The sequence below is a fragment of the Magallana gigas genome, chromosome 2, assembly GCF_963853765.1.
Source record: "Magallana gigas chromosome 2, xbMagGiga1.1, whole genome shotgun sequence".
NCBI classification, from domain to species: Eukaryota; Metazoa; Mollusca; class Bivalvia; order Ostreida; family Ostreidae; genus Magallana; species Magallana gigas.
The window spans coordinates 5028755-5048675 of NC_088854.1; the positions used below are offsets into that span (position 1 = coordinate 5028755).

Consider the following 19921-nt stretch of genomic DNA (forward strand, 5'->3'; position numbering starts at 1 on the left):
CGTGTACTAAAGGGTCTGAAGGACAAAGACGATATGGTCCAATATGGCCTCTGATTAACGCCTGAACAATAGTGAAATCTTATAAAAAGGATAAAAGATGGCAGAGTTATTGTCAGTTCAAGTACATATACCCCCGACGTCTAAATTATTCACCGAAAAAAGTAGCAAAAAATCATCATTGGACAGCGTTAATCGTGCTGGACGAGACAGACCCGTTGATCATGGAACTTTTGCCCAGTTATCAAAGAAAAGAGCCGCGAGTGTGGAGTTTAAGGACCTTATTTACCAAGTCAGAGATGGGGGAAGGCATACAGGTAAGTTAAAGTTTGGTCTAAGACACAAAGTGTAGGTAAAACGTACGATATGTTAAAACCATACCGAATCCTTCAGCTGATCCTTATGTGAAGCCCATCAGCCAGCTGTCAGCTGTTCGGGATTTGTAAATTTATAATTACTCAGTAGTGCAGATTTTTTTCAAGACATTGATTTAAATTACCAAGGTGTTTGCTATTTAGTATGCTCTCTCTCTCTCTCTCTCTCTCTCTCTCTCTCTCTCTCTCTCTCTCTCTCTCTCTCTCTCTCTCTCTCTCTCTCTCTCTCTCTCTCTCTCTCTCTCTCTCAGTATATAGTATGGGAGCTGTTTCAGGTAGAAGTAGTATGTCCCAGGTTACCGGCCGTTTCTGTCACATTTTGTGAAATAAAACACATCTCTGTCAAAAACGTACAATTACAATAAAAGTCCTCCCACAATTTTTCAACATTATGATACAGGTTATATCAGGTACTTTCATGTTGGAAATAAAGAATCCCCATAGACATTTTATATTTAGCTACATTCTTCAACCAGACAAACACAAGGGGGCATTTCAATTAAGAAATCGTGTGATTTTTTCATTCTAGTCAGTAGTGTATGAATATTTTTTGTGCCCTGATGTATCCCTAATTCATTTCTCCTGCTACAAAGAAAGATTTACTTTTTTACTAGAGAAAATTATTAAAAAAACAAAACTAGAAGGTTTTTCAAAGCATGTGAATATGTAAGTCTATGGGTACATATAGAGCTACAAGTATGTTTACATGTACACGTACCAAAACTTGGTTACTAGACAAGTGTACATATACAAGAACATGTAAAATAATTAGATTTAACATTTTCAAAATGTTCATTTTACTCTCAATGTATGTTAAACAGACTGTTAAACAATTTCAGTTTATGAATTTGACCAAACCCAAAGCACAGTAGTCTTCATTTGCTGAACATAAATAACGTCTAATAAACACTAAGTCTATATCTTTATTTAAAAATCTTACAAGTTTTTACCTCTGTGTACTTTTGATTTTACAAGTTATGTATAACTTGTAAAATTATGCGGTATGCAGAAATAAAGATGTAATACACAAATAGTTTAACTACTCATATCCCCCTCTCCCTGGTTCGCCTCTCGGGAGAAAAATAAAAAAAATAGAACTTGAAACATTTCATTTCAATTTTTATTTTGCTTTAGTTGTAACTTTTGGAATTAAAACTTTGTATTTTCTGCAGGACCAAAGACCATTCTGAAGTCTATATCGGGGGAGTTTCGTTCCGGAGAACTGACGGCCATTATGGGACCATCTGGAGCAGGCAAATCGTCTCTCATGAATATATTGGCTGGATATAGGTAACCAATCTCTTGCTTTTATTCTACTTCTGTTGTTGACAATTTGCCAATACACACCCATAATTCACTAGGGTATACTAAAGTTGTTCAATGTTGATGAACATTGCCAAGGAGTCAGCTTACCACCGAATTATTTTTATAATCTGCCTATTAAACTCTACTTTCATTTTAGGAATCAGGTTTTTTTAAAAAAAAATTATTTTATTATAATGATATAAAAAGAATTAGATCCTGCTTATTGTTGGGCCTTTAACAATTGATTGGTTATGGTTAAACATGCAAGAATCATCATTTCAAACTTTGAAATTGACAATAGTTTGTCAATCTGCTACTTCTTTTTAAATTTCATCAGAAAACAAATTTGCAGTACCAAATATGTAAGACAGATAGATATCTGTGTTTTGTCTCACAACAAACTTAAATGCGACTCTATTTTATGTAGAACTCTGAACGTGACTGGAAAGATTCACGTGAAAGGCAAGGATCGAGATCTACGAACGTTTCGGAAGATTTCTTGTTACATCATGCAGGACGATCACCTGCTTCCTCACCTGAGTGTGGAGGAGTCCATGATGTGCTCAGCCAACCTGAAACTGACCGAGAAAATGTCCAGCCGTGAAAAAGAGGAGAGGGTCAGTCACTGAATGAGTACAATAAACGGATAGAAATGGATTATCATGAAGGATAGTTATCCATCGTATCCAATCAAGCTTTCTTTTATAACATCCCATTGGCTAATGAAGAATATATGGTAGATTAAGTACATGAATTGATTTATAAAACATGTTAAGTAATGATATGTTGATAAGATCGCGGAACATTAACTGGCAAGATTGGAAATATACAGCTTACGTCAATTTCACCTGTTACAGTCAAAACATATGAAATGGGTGGGAACAAATTGACGCGGACGTCTGAGAAAACATTGGATTGAAATTGTAGCTAAAGTAAGTGTATCAGTGAAGACTGATTCTCTGAAGTCATCGGACAACACTTTGCTTTGGGTATAATCTCTCTCGAATTTGGATCTTCTCATATTTGCTGATTATATACTTATTAATTAAATGAAATGTTTTTCAATCGCTTTGCTGATACTAAATAAAATGCGTTTGGATCGCATAACTTATATAGCAAGTTAGAAACACTGAGGTGGATTGAAAATACACTTCCTGTAACTACAGTTTCAATCCAATGTTTTCTCAGATGTCCACATCAGTTTGTTCCCGCCCATATCAAAAGTTTTGACTGTAACAGGTGAAATTGACATAAGCTGCATATTTCCAATCTTGCCAGTTAATGTTCCGCCATCTTATCAAATAGAAATAGTGGTTGAATAATTTCTTAAAATGTACTTGTATGGAAAAATGGTGCTAGTCTGAACTCAAAAGGTCAATCTTTATGTGCACACTTACTGTAGTGTGTTTAAATACAGGAAGTTTGAAAGAAATAGAAGCTCACCAGGATCTATAGCAACAGGGAAGAGATGTCGGGGGTTAACACTCACATTTACATCATTTCCTAGGCTTAATGTAATTCCTCTGATGTTTACAGGTTGACGAGATCTTGGACACTCTCGGACTGCTGGAGACAAAGAAAACAAGAACCAGCAACTTGTCCGGAGGGCAGAGGAAGCGCCTGTCCATAGCCCTGGAGCTGGTCAACAACCCACCCCTCATGTTCTTTGATGAACCCACCAGGTCCGTACTATATAACACAGTCAGTCAGAAAAAACACCTCATTTTCAAGTACTTGTATTGCATAACAGACAGCCCTAAATATCAATTCTGAGATGTACCTGTAAATATAGAGTATTATTAATGAACTCAACATTTAACTTCCTAGAAATTAAGTCTTTCTGACAAATTTTTAAACAAAAATATATTCAGTTATTTTCCTTCTAAACATGCTAAACAGTATTTAAATTAATTTAGTTTAATTAATAGAATATAAATCATACTTTAAAGTCATGCATTTTGAACCGTGTTATAATAGTAAACAAAACAGGAAATTGACTTTGGCATGCTTTAGAAACCCACTTGAAATTAATACGCACTTGTTCCACCTTTTTTTCAGCAACACTGATATGTTCAGAGGTTAATAATGGGCACACCTTTTAAGTACATGTAGTAGTAGGTGTCTGAATAAAAATCGAACTTCTGTAAATAGTCTATTTTCTTTAAATCTGTTGTTATTCAATGACATGAAAAAACAATTTTTATATGAGCTTTGTTGAGCCAATAACATCTTTTGGTATAGAATTGCCTTCAAAGCCTTGCTTCTTCCTCTGTGTTTTGGTGTATTGTAGCATTGTGTTATTGTGTTTCAGTGGGTTGGACAGTGCCTCCTGCTTCCAGTGTGTGTCCCTCCTGAAGTCACTAGCAGCCGGCGGTAGGACCATTATCTGTACCATCCACCAGCCCAGTGCCAAACTCTTTGAGATGTTTGATCATGTAAGGACATCAATACATGACTTAAACTGATGTTGATGTATTATAATTGAGTTATATGTAGAAAAACACAACAGAAATTATTTATGTTGAATACATATGTAGCAAGTCTGTTATTTCTTTGTAATAAAGCAACTGAGAATCCTTGTTTATAAAATCATTCTATTGTACCGTGAAACAGTGATCCCTTCCTGCATAAACTGTCACACACTAATAGTGCTTGTACTGTATACCTAGTGCTTGTACTGTATATATTTCTCTTGAAATGATGTGCAAGTAGAGAATGGCAAAAACAAGAAGAGTTGCATCCTCCTGATATAATGGCCTGTTCTGTTACAGTTGTACATGCTTGCGGAGGGAAACTGCATCTACCGTGGAACCACCAAGGATCTGGTCCCCTACCTCTCCTCCCAGGGGCTGATGTGTCCCCAGTACCACAACCCAGCTGATTATGGTCAGTGTCAGGGAGTCATTAATTTTCAAACCCAACAGATTGATTAAGGGTCTTAATAAAACATTTAACATGTAAATTGTTTTCTAGACTTCTTAGAGTTTGCATGTAAAATGTTTTGAAAGCCTGTAATATCTCTTGTTAGAGAATATCAAGTCTATAGTCTGAAGATGATATAGTGTAGAATATCCAGTCTTTATTCTGAAGATGATACATAAATAGTGTATAACCACCAGTTTACTTTTTTTCAAAACAGCCATGGAAGTGGCTTCAGGGGAATATGGAGAAGAAAAGGTATCGAAGCTGATCAATTCAATACACAATGGGCATTGTGAGGAGATAGCGAGGAGAAACGCCAAACTGGAGGAGGGAAGCAGGACCCCCTCACCTCCTGCCACCCCCAACAATAATACTCAGGGAAACGGGGTCATTCCCACCACACCTCAGGATCCGGAGAAACAGAGTCTACTTGAGAGTGAGAACTTCACCAACGGCAAAGTGGTCCACTACAACGGGTCACTGAAGGGCAAGAAAGACCAGGTACGTGTACCACTTCTCTTAGTGAGAAAATGTTTCTACTATAAGAGTTCTGAAGTTCTACACAGGAAAATGGACCACTGACAAAAAGAATTTGGTCTATGTAGAATTGCTAGTTGGAGGATAGGAAATAGTCCTTAACCAGCTTACTGTGGCAGGCATTTCTCTGCCTGTTTTGTTTGATGCAGGTGATGGTTTTAACTTCAAAACATTTCATGGATTTTACATAGACTGACTCAAGCATTGACTTATAACCAAGAATGCTTATTAACTGATTTTATAATGTGTTAAAGTTTGAGAAAATATATCTGCAAATTGCTGCCGACTTTGAGTGCCTACCTAATTTTGCAAACATTTACAGGACTCAGATTCTACGGAGGTTTGTACCGCCACATGTCTAACTCAGCTTGGTGTTAGTAAAGCATTTTCTGCGCTCAACTCTAACTCTAATCCATTGTCAAACTAAATGGTGCTGGTTTAGTTTCCTGTCTCAATTATTCATACTTTACATAGAAATATGTTATACCCAATATTTATTAATTCCATTTTCATCATTAATTTTCCACCCGAGAAAGTGAGGGTTTTGTTTGAAGTTACATGCATTAGTATATTTTATGATTTAGTTTAATTATCATTATCTCCTCCTAAAGAGAGACTGACCTTGTATGTTTCATGCATGAACAGCTTCCACCTGTAAATAGCTATAGTAGCAAGATGGTCCAGAGTAAGTAGCTGGTGTTTGTAGCTTTATATGTGAATCCTCAGAGGGTGGCAGGGATCTAGAAATATTTGTGAAGGGGGCACCTAGTACTGTCCCAGACTGTACAGAAATGTCTTTGACTATTGCAGAATGCTAGATCATGTAGATCACCTAATTAAGACGCTCAGACTGAACCAAATGCTATATTGTTTAGATCTTATCAAGTAATGTTTAGTTGTAAATCTCTGTAGCTGTTAAGTTTACGTTAACAATTTTGCATATATCAGCCTGACATCCACTGTAAACAAATGGTTTATACTGAAGCCATAATCACTAATTAACGTGACACTTGCACTTGTCAATGTCTAATTCCATACATAACCTGTACAGGCACTGTCTATTTATTTTGATGTTAATAAAACAAGAAATACTTAAACACAGTGAAATCTGTAGAAGTGTTAATGAGTAAAAACAAACATTTGTTTTGTTTTGAGCTGCAGAATTCAATTTGTGTTTATTCTCTGTGATAATTTTACATGCACTCTGATAATTTTACATGCATTACATGTGTAGTGATTCCCCAGTCAGATTCATCCCAGAATAAACATGATGTCATACAGTCAGCTGGTGTAACACCTGTTTTGTCTCAGCTAGCAATGTAGATTGGACCATTCATTCTATTGGGCCTCCCTTTGTTTTATCTTTATATTGTCCCACAGTTGAAGCTGCTGTTATATTTTTTTCTAGTTTGTCTTAAACTGCATTGCCTCCATTTTTTTATTGGCTAGCCAAAAGCTGTTCTTATGGTGTTTTTTTTGTTCTTGGATTGCCCCTATTTAGTTTTGCTGCAGTAGAGTCTGCATGTGAATAAGGCTCAGTGCATCTGCTGCCTTTTATTGATTTTAGTGTGATGAATTTTTAGCATGTACTCCCCTCAGAAAACTCGAAGGAATATCCCCTGCCTTAATCTTTATCACCGTATGTATAGGGTATTCCCAGCATTAATCTTAATCACAGTGTGTATCGGGTATTCCCTACCAAAATCTTTATCACAGTGGGTATGGGGTATTCCCTACCAAAATCTTTATCACAGTGGGTATGGGGTATTCCCTACCAAAATCTTTATCACAGTGGGTATGGGGTATTCCCTACCAAAATCTTTATCACAGTGTGTATTGGGCATTCCCTACCGAAATCTTTTATCACAGTGGGTATGGGGTATTTCCTGCCCAAATCTTTATCACAGTGTGTATGGGGTATTCCCTGCCCAAATCTTTATCACAGTGGGTATGGGGTATTCCCTGCCCAAACCTTTATCACAGTGTGTATGGGGTATTCCCTGCCCAAATCTATCACAGTGTGTATGGGGTATTAGTTTCTAGGTCTCCCTGTTCTGCACAATGCCTGTATTATCACTGGAAAATACTGACTAGGTGAAGAATTAACAAAGTTATATACCTAGCCCTAGTACATGAATTTATATACCTGGTATGTTACTAGATCTTTAACAGATTTGTATCCTCGAGACTTATTTATACATGTATTATAAAACGCTTAAGATTTGTCATTCAGTAAAGAGAAGCTAATGTAAAGAACTTGAAAATGAAAAGTTTGAGGTCAGGAAATTCCCTCTAGAGCTGTAGTGTTTTACACTGAAGACACGCTACTGTCGCATCACTTAATCAATGGGTCTAAAGTACATATCCACTCAATTGTAAGGGAGTAGGTTTGTACTTTCATTGTGACAATGAACAGTAGGAATTATTTCAGGTTTTGATATTTTATTCTTATTTCTTAGTGTGATATAGCATTAAATGTTTTGTCAAAGAAAATTGAATGTGCATCATATTATAATACAATTGTTCTTGTTACAAGTTAAAATGATATCAACAGATCAAAGAATTTTGAACATGAGGTGTGAATCTAAATCTTTGTAGGATGTACAAGACTTGGAATGTCACACCTTTGCCACCAGCTGTTTTACACAGTTCAGAATTCTGTTTGTGCGGACACTCCTGTCCATCCTCAGGGATACAGTATGTACAGTTTATACAAATTCATGTCCCAAGTTTGATTACTTAACAACGATGTAATGTGGGTTATTTTCTCCGGATCATATCTTAAAAAGCCTCTGCATGCCCTTTTTATGTCTCTTAGCAAAAAAATATGCAAAGACACATTATTTTCCATTAATTAAAGTCATCTTGTTTTAAAATTGCCTCTTAAGAATTTTCATTAATGACCTGTACAAATTTTAGACATTGACTCGGCTGCGTTTGATCTCTCACCTGACTGTGGGCATTCTGATTGGTCTGTTGTACCTGGGGATTGGGAACGAGGCCAGTAAATGGCTGAACAACGCAAGCTTCCTCTTCTTCTGCATGCTCTTCCTAATGTTCACAGCACTGATGCCGACAGTCATGACTTGTGAGTAATTCCTGGTTACTACAATGCAGCCATGTGATATGATTAAAAGTTACTGTACCTGTATTAGAAAGAACCTGATTTTCAGTTATATGTTGATGTCAAAATAAAATCTGTAAATTAACCGTAATGTGCTGGAGGATAATTCCTAAGCAGTCTATGTTTGTGTGTTTTAGTTCCCATTGAGATGGCTGTGTTTGTGAGGGAACATCTGAACTACTGGTACAGTGTGAAGGCCTACTACCTGGCAAAGACAATGGCCGACATGCCCTTCCAGGTGGGTGTACACCTGTATAAGTCATAAGCAATTAGACAAATTGGTCTAGAAAAGAGGGTTTGAATGTGCCAATTCCTTTAAACTACAATAAACTTTTAGTCACAAAATGAATGCATGCTTTTTTTTATATTTGCTCTTTGATACAGAATTGATACCCTAGATTATAGTTTTGTTTTCATCATGCTTGAATTTTAACCAGTCCGAGATTCCTGTTACTTATTAACTCTCTGGCCCGTTTATGTTAACAGATCGTCTTCCCGCTGGTTTACGGCAGCATTGTGTACTGGATGACATCCCAGCCGAGCGACTTTTCACGGTTCGTCATGTTCCTGACCCTAGCCACACAAACGTCACTGGTGGCCCAGTCGCTCGGACTACTCATTGGGGCAGCCACCTCACTACAGGTAATTTACTCAAACCTAGAGCAAACATTGCACCTTTACAAAGCTAAGTTTAAACACCTATTTTTACACTGTAGACGTTTATGTAAAATCATTAATTTTCATGGGCTAAAATTTTCATATGATTGATACATAATTCTACAGCTTCAAAAAAGAATAAACGATACTGAATGTTTTATTCTTAGTTGGTGGAAATCTAAGCAGCCCTTATTATTTTCCCTTTTTCTGACATATTTACCTTACATGTATTTACCATTTACATCAAATTTAAGATGTTTGCTATACCAACATCTTGTAAAATTAAATCATTGTTTAAAAACAGGTTTTTCTTGACATACACATGATAAGCTTGTATAAAAAATTAAAATACAAAAAACAATGAAGAATTTGAATACCTTAGGTTTTCTTTAGGTAAAAAAATATAATGGTCAATTACTTTCTCACAAATGTTGCCTTTGATTTTATATGATATTATATAAATAGTGCCTGGTTAGGAGGGTAACTGTTGAAATTGACACCCCGAGACAACCATTGTAAACTGACGTGAAGCGGAGGTTGACAATGGTTTTTGAGGGGTGTCAATTTCAACAGTTACCCTCTCAAACAGGCACTTTTTTTTCATTATACTAAATTTCTTAATTTTAAAGAAAATTTTACTGCTTTTATTATAGCATTGAATCATGATTTTTTGAAGTATACACTCTCATAACTGCAGCGGTGTGTGCATACAAATTGAGTAACGCGCGTTAGCGCGTTATGAAAATTTGTATGCACACACCGCTGCAGTTATGAGAGTGTATACTTCAAAAAATCATGATTTGATGCTTATATTTACATTTTTTTAACTTCTTGCCTTTTCTGCAAATGTGATTCATACCTTAGAATTCCTCTCTTATCCTAAGGGTAAGTTAATATTAATGGAAGAGCCACAGTAACAGCCACAAGCGTGAACTTTGATTTTCGCTTGTGACGTTGCAGTTTACAGCGTTCAACGTTTGTGACGTCATAATAAAACTCGTCAATTTGACCTTTGACTACTTGTTGCATTTAGAGGCATTTAAACATCATGGAATTTAATGGAAAAACACAGTAGAATGTAAATATATAGAGATGAAGTGAATTCTACGGTGAACCGTACATGCATAATTTACGCTCATGAAATATTTCGTTGTGTTACCCGTTGCCAAGTGTGTTGCTTACGCTGAGGGTAATAAAACAGATTACCAACTGCGTCTAATCCAATCAGATTTCAGTATTTAACATGAAAGTATAATATAATTTTTTGAGATTAGAACATGTAACTGGAGCTACATGTGTTAGACTGTGTTTGTAGGTGTCAGTGTTCCTGGGACCAGTTACAGCCATCCCCATCCTGCTGTTCAGTGGATTCTTTGTCAACTTTGATACAATACCAGTTTACCTCCAGTGGCTTTCATATATATCCTACGTCAGGTATATCAATTTCTTATTCAGCTACATATTAATATAGTGGGTGGCTTAATTTGATAGCATATTGGTGATTTTATCATTGTACATCTGTGCCCTCAATGTTTTTAATATCACCTTTCATCAATATTGATTAATGAAACATGATGCTACATGATGTCACAAAAATGAATTATCCTTATTTTAGAATAAATTGTTTAAGACAAAGAAACATATGACCTGCATATATTTGTAAATTTTCTTCGGAGATGAAGGATGTACCTGTACCAGATTGAACCTTTTCACTCAAATATGTTTTCGAAACCATTATTTTATCGATGTCTTTATTACCCCAAAACATTGCTTGTTAAATGTAAATATGTCCTTTCCTTGATCTTTGATCATTTGCGCAAGGGATATCATTTATGAGCTTGCTGACAGTACCTCTAGTTTGAGACAGGTACTCTGTAGATGTTAGGCTTGACCTTTGACCTGTTTTGGTTGTTTTATAGGTACTCCTTTGAAGGAGTTCTGCAGGCTATTTATGGATTTGACAGGGACACTTTGGAGTGTGAGAAACAACCCTGCTACTTCAGTAAACCAGAGGAAATTCTGCAGCAGATGGATGTTCAAGATGCCAAATTCTACATCGACTTCATTGTGCTGTGTGCTTTCTTTGTTATCCTCAGAATCGGCTGTTACTTCGTATTGAGATGGAGAGTCAAGGCTGAACGATGAGGAACCAAGGGGATTTTTATTCAAGACAAAATCGAAAAGACACTGTGTTGTACAATGGTGATATATTGTTATTTGACAGAATTGTTTTACATATACATGTATATTAACCTCATGTTTAACAAGATCATTACATTTTGTTTATAATCGGAGGAGAAACATGTATGTAGCTACAAACACACAAATTGAACAGTGTTAATTGATGTGTTTAAATAAGGGTTGGAAAATAAGAAATCAAAGTATACAATAAGGATGAAATATTTAAAAGCTATGAAATACATTCTTGTTTTGCTTATGTCTCATCATATTATTGATTATCATCCCAGTAATTGTTTTTTGATAAAAAAAATTTAGGTAGGGGGGAGGGTTGTCAGTATGAGCTTTATTCATTACATTATATAATTGATATTTTTTTTTCTTTTTGTTAAGATTTCATGAACTGTTAACGAATGGCATATCTTCTAGTCAAGTGCAGTAACACATGATATTGTTTTGAAAAAAAATTGCTAGTGGTAATGATAAGTTATTATCTTATCTTTAATAAATTTCAATTTTCATCTCACATTTGAAATCATTATATTAATACATGTTGTATCTATGTTTTACTTCGCTTTGCAATTTGTGTACAGGTCTGTCTCTGTATTACATATGTCAATCAAACGAAGCACTGGCGCGCGAGGCCAATTTTAACCGTCATCGTAATCTTGAAGAGAATCATGTCTGTAAACTATCTTGTTTAATGTTTATATACATGTGCATGTGTGGTTATTTTGATATTTTTGCAGTGCTTAACATATAACTCTTTTTTAGTTGGAAGATTGGTTAATTTTTTATATTGTTAACTATTGTGTTTTTCTTTATTTTCATTGTTAAGTTATTTTAAATTAAAACTTATTTCTTGGGTTAGCGGAAAAAAGACATATACTCATTGGATCTTTGTTGTTTGTGTATATTTTCTGATAACCAATGATTGTTTGATGATTTTGATTTAAGATAGTTATTGATATTGAATTGTAATTGATTAGTTAAGGATATGTCACCATTCAAAAAACATATATAGTTTAATACTGCATGGTTAATATCACAAAAAGCAATTATTGTAGACGCTAAACAGGCATGGATTTGTTCACACAACATAACTATCTTGTCATTGTACTCCACTTATTGTTTCGATGTAGACATCATGTTTTTGTGGTCAGCCGGATTGACTACATGTATTACTTGTCTTTTGATTTTCTAATTATTTGTCATTACTCTCCACATTTCAACCTTACATTCAGTATTATTGCTTCATTTTCATGCTCTTCACCAATTTGATTTATAGTTGATTTTACCACAGATACATACAAATTTTTCAGAATGGTTGATTAGAGATTTTACACACTTGATCTACCTTTTAAAGTGACAATGACAAAATTTTTTATTTGCGTATGATGATGTACATGTAGAAAAGAAATCTTTATTTTTTCTTGCTGTATTGATTTGACATTTCGATGATTCTTTCTACATGTATTAACTATTACAATTTAAAGGAGGGCTAGTTTCAAGGGTTGTCAATTTTCCACAGGTTCATAAGGACAGAATTAGGCAGATTTTCTTGAGAATGCACCATTAGTAAGATTTGACTATTTCACGATTTGTTGTTAGGGTGTATGTGAAGAATGAGGGTATCCACAAGTCTTTGACAAAGAAACTGTAGTTTTCCAAATCAAGAGTAGCTTAGAATTCTTTTTTCGATCTGCTGCTTTTATGCCAGTCAGTGTGTCTTAGTTCAGGAAATAGAATGATATCTACACTTTTAGATTGTAGCTGTTAGTTGAATTAAGCCTGCTTCCATGTGTTGAGCTTGGAATATAACTCAAAATAACAAACTCCCAGAAGCAGCTTGTGATACATACACACCTTTACTTTTTTCATCTGAGTGTTGTCTGTGATAACAAAAACTGTTATAAAGTGCAATCTTTTTATAAGGTTTCTTTTGTTTATTTTCAACTTGAAATCATTGTTTTCAGCAAATGTTGAAATCTGTTAATGTTAACAGGTCATTTAGAAGTGCTTTTGAGTTAAGACAGTGGTTCTCTGAGAACTGGATATTGAAAAAAATTCTGTATTTTGTCTTTTCAAATAAAATGATAATAATGAAATATGATGTTGTCATATTTTGAGAAGATCTAACTTCCATACTTGTGATGGATGACTATTGAGATGTTACTTTTATGTACTGGAAATAGATACAGCAAAACTTGTTTAGTAATTTCGGATGTATATAGTGAAGTTTTATTAAGTTCCTGGCAAAATTCATAACAAATCCTAGCATTTTTTAATGCTATAACAAATGTGGTTATACAGATGCAGGGTATTGATTTTGAGTCCCGTAGACAGAAAAATAACAAACTTAACACCTTTTGCAGCTAATTCAAATTGGTTTATAATTTTAAAACTTAGGATACCAATTGACACAGTTGTTTGGAATATTACATAAATCCTTCAATTTTTCATTCGATTATTTTAAGTTTCCAAAGAGAATTTTATTTTATGCTTTAATTAGCAGAAAACAAAAAACATTAAGTAGTGGAAATGAACAATCCCCTGCTGCATCAAGTTCTGAGGATAAATAGTTAAAAGTTACTTCAGGTTTTGGTGATGAATATTAATTTGAGATGTAACTCCAAATAATGGGGATGAACTCTGAGAAACTATATCAAGCAATGGTGATGAACAGTAAACGTTTACATCAAGTCAGATTATGAACACTGCAATGTAACATCAAGTATTGATAATGAAAAGTGAGATGTAACATCAAGTATTGATGATGGCCAGTGAGATATAACATCAAGTACTGATGGTGAACAGTGAGATGTAACATCAAGTACTGGGGATGGCCAGTGAGATGTAACATCCAAGTACTGGTGATGAATAGTGAGATGTAACATCAAGTACTGATGATGGCCAGTGAGATGTAACATCAAGTCCTGGTGATGAACAGTGAGATGTAACATCAAGTACTGATGGTGAACAGTGAGATGTAACATCAAGTACTGGTGATGGCCAGTGAGATGTAACATGAAGTACTGGTGATGAATAGTGAGATGTAACATCAAGTATTGAAGATGGCCAGTGATATGTAACATCAAGTACTGGTGATGAACAGTGAGATGTAACATCAAGTACTGGTGGTGAACAGTGAGATGTAACATCAAGTATTGATAATGAACAGTGAGATGTAACATCAAGTACTGGTGATGGCCAGTGAGATGTACCATTAAGTACTGATGATGAACAGTGAGATGTAACATCAAATATTGATGGTGAACAGTGAGATGTAACATCAGGTACTGGTGATGAACAGTGAGATGTAACATCAAGTACTGGTGATGAACAGTGAGATGTAACATCAAGTATTGATGATGGACAGAGAGATGTAACATCAAGTACTGATGGTGAACAGTGAGATGTAATATCAAATATTGATGATGAATAGTGAGATGTAACATCAAGTACTGGTGATGAACAGTGAGATGTAACATCAGGTATTGATGATTGACAGAGAGATGTAACATCAAGTACTGATGGTGAACAGTGAGATGTAATATCAAATATTGATGATGAATAGTGAGATGTAACATCAAGGTCTGATGGTGAACAGTGAGATGAAACATCAAGTACTGGTGATGGCCAGTGAGATGTAACATCAAGTCCTGGTGATGAACAGTGAGATGTAACATCAAGTACTGATGGTGAACAGTGAGATGTAACATCAAGTACTGGTGATGGCCAGTGACATTTAACATGAAGTACTGGTGATGAATAGTGAGATGTAACATCAAGTATTGAAGATGGCCAGTGAGATGTAACATCAAGTACTGGTGATGAACAGTGAGATGTAACATCAAGTATTGATAATGAACAGTGAGATGTAACATCAAGTACTGGTGATGAACAGTGAGATGTAACATCAAATATTGATGATGAATAGTGAGATGTAACATGAAGTACTGATGGTGAACAGTGAGATGTAACATCAAGTACTGGTGATGAACAGTGAGATGTAACATCAAGTACTGGTGATGAATAGTGAGATGTAACATCAAGTATTGATGATGGACAGAGAGATGTAACATCAAGTACTGATGGTGAACAGTGAGATGTAATATCAAATATTGATGATGAATAGTGAGATGTAACATCAAGGTCTCATGGTGAACAGTGAGATGAAACATCAAGTACTGGTGATGAACAGTGAGATGAAACATCAATTGTGATGAACAGTGAGATATAACATCAGGTACTGGAATGTTCAATAAGGAACTGGTTATGAACAGTTAGAGGGAAAATATAGTACTGATGATGTTACATCTAGTACTGATGATAAACATGAGAGGCAACATCAAGCACTGATGATAGACAGTGAGATTTATCATTAGGAATGGGTTATAAACAGTGAGATGCAAAATCAAGTACTGATGATAAACAGTGAGATGCAACATCAAGTATTAGTGATGAACAGTGAGATGCAACATCAAGTATTAGTGATGAACAGTGAGATGTAACATCAAGTACTAGTGATGAACAGTGAGATGTAACATCAGGTACTGATAATGAACAGTGAGATGTAACATCAAGTATTGATGATGGCCAGTGAACATTTATATACTGGTGATGAACAGTGAGATGTAACATCAAGTACTGGAATGGACAGTAAAAATTTATATCAAGTACTGATGATGGACAGAGAGATGTAACATCAAGTACTGGTGATGGCCAGTAAGATGTAACATCAAGTCCTGGTGATGAACAGTGAGATGTAACATCAAGTACTGATGGTGAACAGTGAGATGTAACATCAAGTACTGGTGATGGCCAGTGAGATGTAACATCAAGTACTGGTGATGGCCAGTGAGATGTAACATCAAGTATTGATGATGGACAGAGAGATGTAACATTAAGTACTGGTGATGAACAGTGAGATGTAACATCAAGTACTGGTGATTAGCAGCGAGATGCAACATCAATACTGGTGATGGCTTGAGAGATGTATCATCAAATTCTTGTGATTAACTGTGAGATATGACATTTGGAACTGGTTATGAACAGTGAGATGAAACATCTTTGGGTGTCATTTTTAACTGTTACCCTTCCAAACAGGCACTTTTATATATTGGTGATGAACAGTGATATAATACATTAAGTAAAGGTAATGAACTTTGGGATGTTACAGCAAGTACTAGTGATGGATATTGATAGATGTACAATCAAGTACTGGTGATAATTGTGAGAAATAATTTAAAGTGCTGGGAATAATTGCGAGATGTTACTTAAAATGCTTGAACTAAGCCTATAGTGCACACTATCACATTAATAATGAATGTTCCTGGTGCAATAATATTTTCATCACTGGTTCAAAGGCAAGACATTGGACTTTTTTTTTCAAATATACCCTGGTAGTTCTTTAGTATGTTTTTTATCAAAATGCACAACCAAAACTGGTCCACGAAATTAGTAGTTTTAATTCACTATTTCTTGACTGCTGCTGGAAAGCTTATCAGGTCCTGTATAAAGAAGTATATGTATACAAGAACCTCCTACATCAGAGAGGCTTCTCAAACACCTGTATATGTATACAAGAACCTCCTACACCTGAGAAGCTTCTCAAACACCTGTATAAGTATACAAGAACCTCCTACACTTGAGAGGCTTCTCAAACACCTGTATATGTATCCTCGGAGGTCCATGAGTCGTTACCCTAAGAATGTCTTCCACTTTAATCACTTAATGAAAATTTTGACACTAAATTATTAATAGCATATCTAAAGTACATCTATTTCTTAGTAAATAAACAAAACTATGAGGCCAAAACAATCTAAACATTAGTTAATAATGGACAATAGTGCTAACAATAACAAATTGCACAATATAGCAAATTATGAAAATAAATTATAAATATTTTATAACAAATTGAACAATATAGCCTAATAAACCGAAACACATTAACATCGGACGCTTTAAAAAAAACTGTAGTCTCTGGGTCAACTTTATTGATGCCTTTTTCACTGAAATTTTCATGTTCTTTAACCATTTTGTATGCATTTGTGAAATGTGTTGGGGAATACATTCTGTTATTGTTTCTTTTTGGAAACGGGATTAACCTAACAATAACACAAAACAAACTTCAAATGGTATAAGGAACTTTACTTCTTGTAACTTAAAATTATCCTTGTTTGGCCTTGAATATTTAAATCAGATCACATGAATTTCATTGACTGGATGTCAAGAAAAGAGACAACCGCTGTTATATTCTTAAATTTTAGGTTTAGACAAGTATTTGGCCATTTTCATCTGTAACTTTATTTGGGAATAAGAAATCTCAGCAATAGTTGAAAATAAAATTTGAAATAAAAAATGTTACCTTTTTTGATCACATTATCGGCTGATGTATAGTAAGAAGTGATGTCACATATCGTAGTAATTTTTTTTTTTCACGGAATGCCTAGCCTAGAACCTAATCTCGAGAAATACGCGGAGAAAACAAAAGGGACACGACTCAGGGACTGTAGCGAATTTAGGACCTTCGACGATATACAAGAACCTCCTTCACTTTAGAGGCTTCTCAAACACCTGTATATGTATACAAGAACCTCCTACATCTGAGAGGCTTCTCAAACACCTGTATATGTATACAGGACCCTCCTACACTTGAGAGGCTTCTCTAACACCTGTATATGTATACAAGAACCTCCTCCACTTGATAGGCTTCTCAAACACCTGTATATGTATACAGGAACCTCCTACACTTGAGCGGCCTCTCCAACACCTGTATATGTATAAAAGGCTTCTCAAACACCTGTATAAGTATACAAGAACCTCCTACATCTGAGAGGCTTCTCAAACACCTGTATATGTATACAAGAATCTCCTACACTTGAGCGGCTTCTCAAACACCTGTATATGTATACAAAAACCTCCTACATTTGAGAGGCTTCTCTAACACCTGTATATGTATACAGGAATCTCCTACACATAGAGAGGCTTCTCAAACACCTGTTTATGTATACAAGAACCTCCTACACTTGAGAGGCTTCTCAAACACCTGTATATGTATACAAGGCTTCTCAAACACCTGTATATGTATACAAAGCTTCTCAAACACCTGTATAAGTATACAAGAACCTCTTACATCTGAGAGGCTTCTCAAACACCTGTATATGTATACAAGAACCTCCTCCACTTGATAGGCTTCTCAAACACCTGTATATGTATACAGGAACCTCCTACACTTGAGCAGCTTCTCAAACACCTGTATATGTATACAAGGCTTCTCAAACACCTGTATAAGTATACAAGAACCTCCTACATCTGAGAGGCTTCTCAAACACCTGTATATGTATACAGGAACCTCCTACACTTGAGAGGCTTCTCAAACACCTGTATATGTATACAAGAACCTCCTACACTTGTGAGGCTTCTTAAACACCTGTATAAGTATACAAGAACCTCCTACACCTGAGAGGCTTCTCAAACACCTGTAAAAGTATACAAGAACCTCCTACACCTGAGAGGCTTCTCTAACACCTGTATATGTATACAAGAACCTCCTACACTTGAGAGGCTTCTCTAACACCTGTTTATGTATACAAGAACCTCCTACACCTGAGAGGCTTCTCAAACCCCTGTATAAGTATACAAGAACCTCCTACACCTGACAGGCTTCTCTAACACCTGTATATGTATACAAGAACCTCTTACATCTGAGAGGCTTCTCAAACACCTGTATATGTATACAAGAACCTCCTCCACTTGATAGGCTTCTCAAACACCTGTATATGTATACAGGAACCTCCTACACTTGAGCAGCTTCTCAAACACCTGTATATGTATACAAGGCTTCTCAAACACCTGTATAAGTATACAAGAACCTCCTACATCTGAGAGGCTTCTCAAACACCTGTATATGTATACAGGAACCTCCTACACTTGAGAGGCTTCTCAAACACCTGTATATGTATACAAGAACCTCCTACACTTGTGAGGCTTCTTAAACACCTGTATAAGTATACAAGAACCTCCTACACCTGAGAGGCTTCTCAAACACCTGTATATGTATACAAGAACCTCCTACACTTGAGAGGCTTCTCAAACACCTGTATATGTATACAAGAACCTCCTACATCTGAGAGGCTTCTCAAACACCTGTATATGTATACAGGAATCTCCTACACCTGAGAGGCTTCTCAAACACCTGTAAAAGTATACAAGAACCTCCTACACCTGAGAGGCTTCTCTAACACCTGTATATGTATACAAGAACCTCCTACACTTGAGAGGCTTCTCTAACACCTGTTTATGTATACAAGAACCTCCTACACCTGAGAGGCTTCTCAAACCCCTGTATAAGTATACAAGAACCTCCTACACCTGACAGGCTTCTCTAACACCTGTATATGTATACAAGAACCTCCTACAATTGAGAGGCTTCTCAAACACCTGTATATATACAAGAACCTCCTAAAGAACCCCCTACACTTGAGAGGCTTCTCAAACACCTGTATATGTATACAAGAACCTCCTACACTTGAGAGGCTTCTCAAACACCTGTATATGTATACAAGAACCTCCTACATCTGAGAGGCTTTTCTAACACCTTTATATGTATACAAGAACCTCCTACACTTGAGAGGCTTCTCAAACACCTGTATAAGTATATAAGAACCTCCTACACCTGAGAGGCTTCTCAAACACCTGTATATATATACAAGACTTCTCAAACACCTGTATATGTATACAAGAACCTCCTACACTTGAAAGGCTTCTCACACATCTGTATATGTATACAAGAACCTCCTACATCTGAGAGGCTTTTCTAACA

The 19921-nt window shown here is 35.7% G+C and overlaps 1 protein-coding gene across 2 annotated transcripts; it reads left to right on the top strand.

The window, feature by feature from the left end:
* Positions 1-13202, top strand: LOC105347391 (ATP-binding cassette sub-family G member 1). Of its 2 annotated transcripts, XM_034447136.2 has the most exons (14): positions 1-314; positions 1544-1661; positions 2104-2293; positions 3213-3358; positions 3988-4111; positions 4448-4562; positions 4816-5099; positions 5458-5475; positions 7734-7832; positions 8055-8223; positions 8397-8497; positions 8746-8901; positions 10232-10350; positions 10836-13202. In XM_034447136.2, the coding sequence occupies exons 1-14, from the start codon at positions 98-100 to the stop codon at positions 11059-11061; spliced, it is 2082 nt and encodes a 693-aa protein (XP_034303027.2). In that variant the 5' UTR covers positions 1-97; the 3' UTR covers positions 11062-13202. The 2 variants fall into 2 exon arrangements, with proteins under 2 accessions (XP_034303027.2, XP_034303028.2); XM_034447137.2 differs by lacking the exon at positions 5458-5475 and having other exon boundaries at positions 2-314.
* The last annotated feature ends 6719 nt before the right edge of the window (positions 13203-19921 follow it).

Excerpts from the sequence above, each read along its gene's own strand:
- LOC105347391 (XM_034447136.2), top strand. The coding sequence starts at position 98 with ATGGCAGAGTTATTGTCAGTTCAAGTACATATACCCCCGACGTCTAAA. Across the intron at positions 3,359-3,987 it reads TTCTTTGATGAACCCACCAG|TGGGTTGGACAGTGCCTCCT; the intron begins GTCCGTACTATA and ends ATTGTGTTTCAG. Across the intron at positions 8,498-8,745 it reads TGGCCGACATGCCCTTCCAG|ATCGTCTTCCCGCTGGTTTA; the intron begins GTGGGTGTACAC and ends TTATGTTAACAG.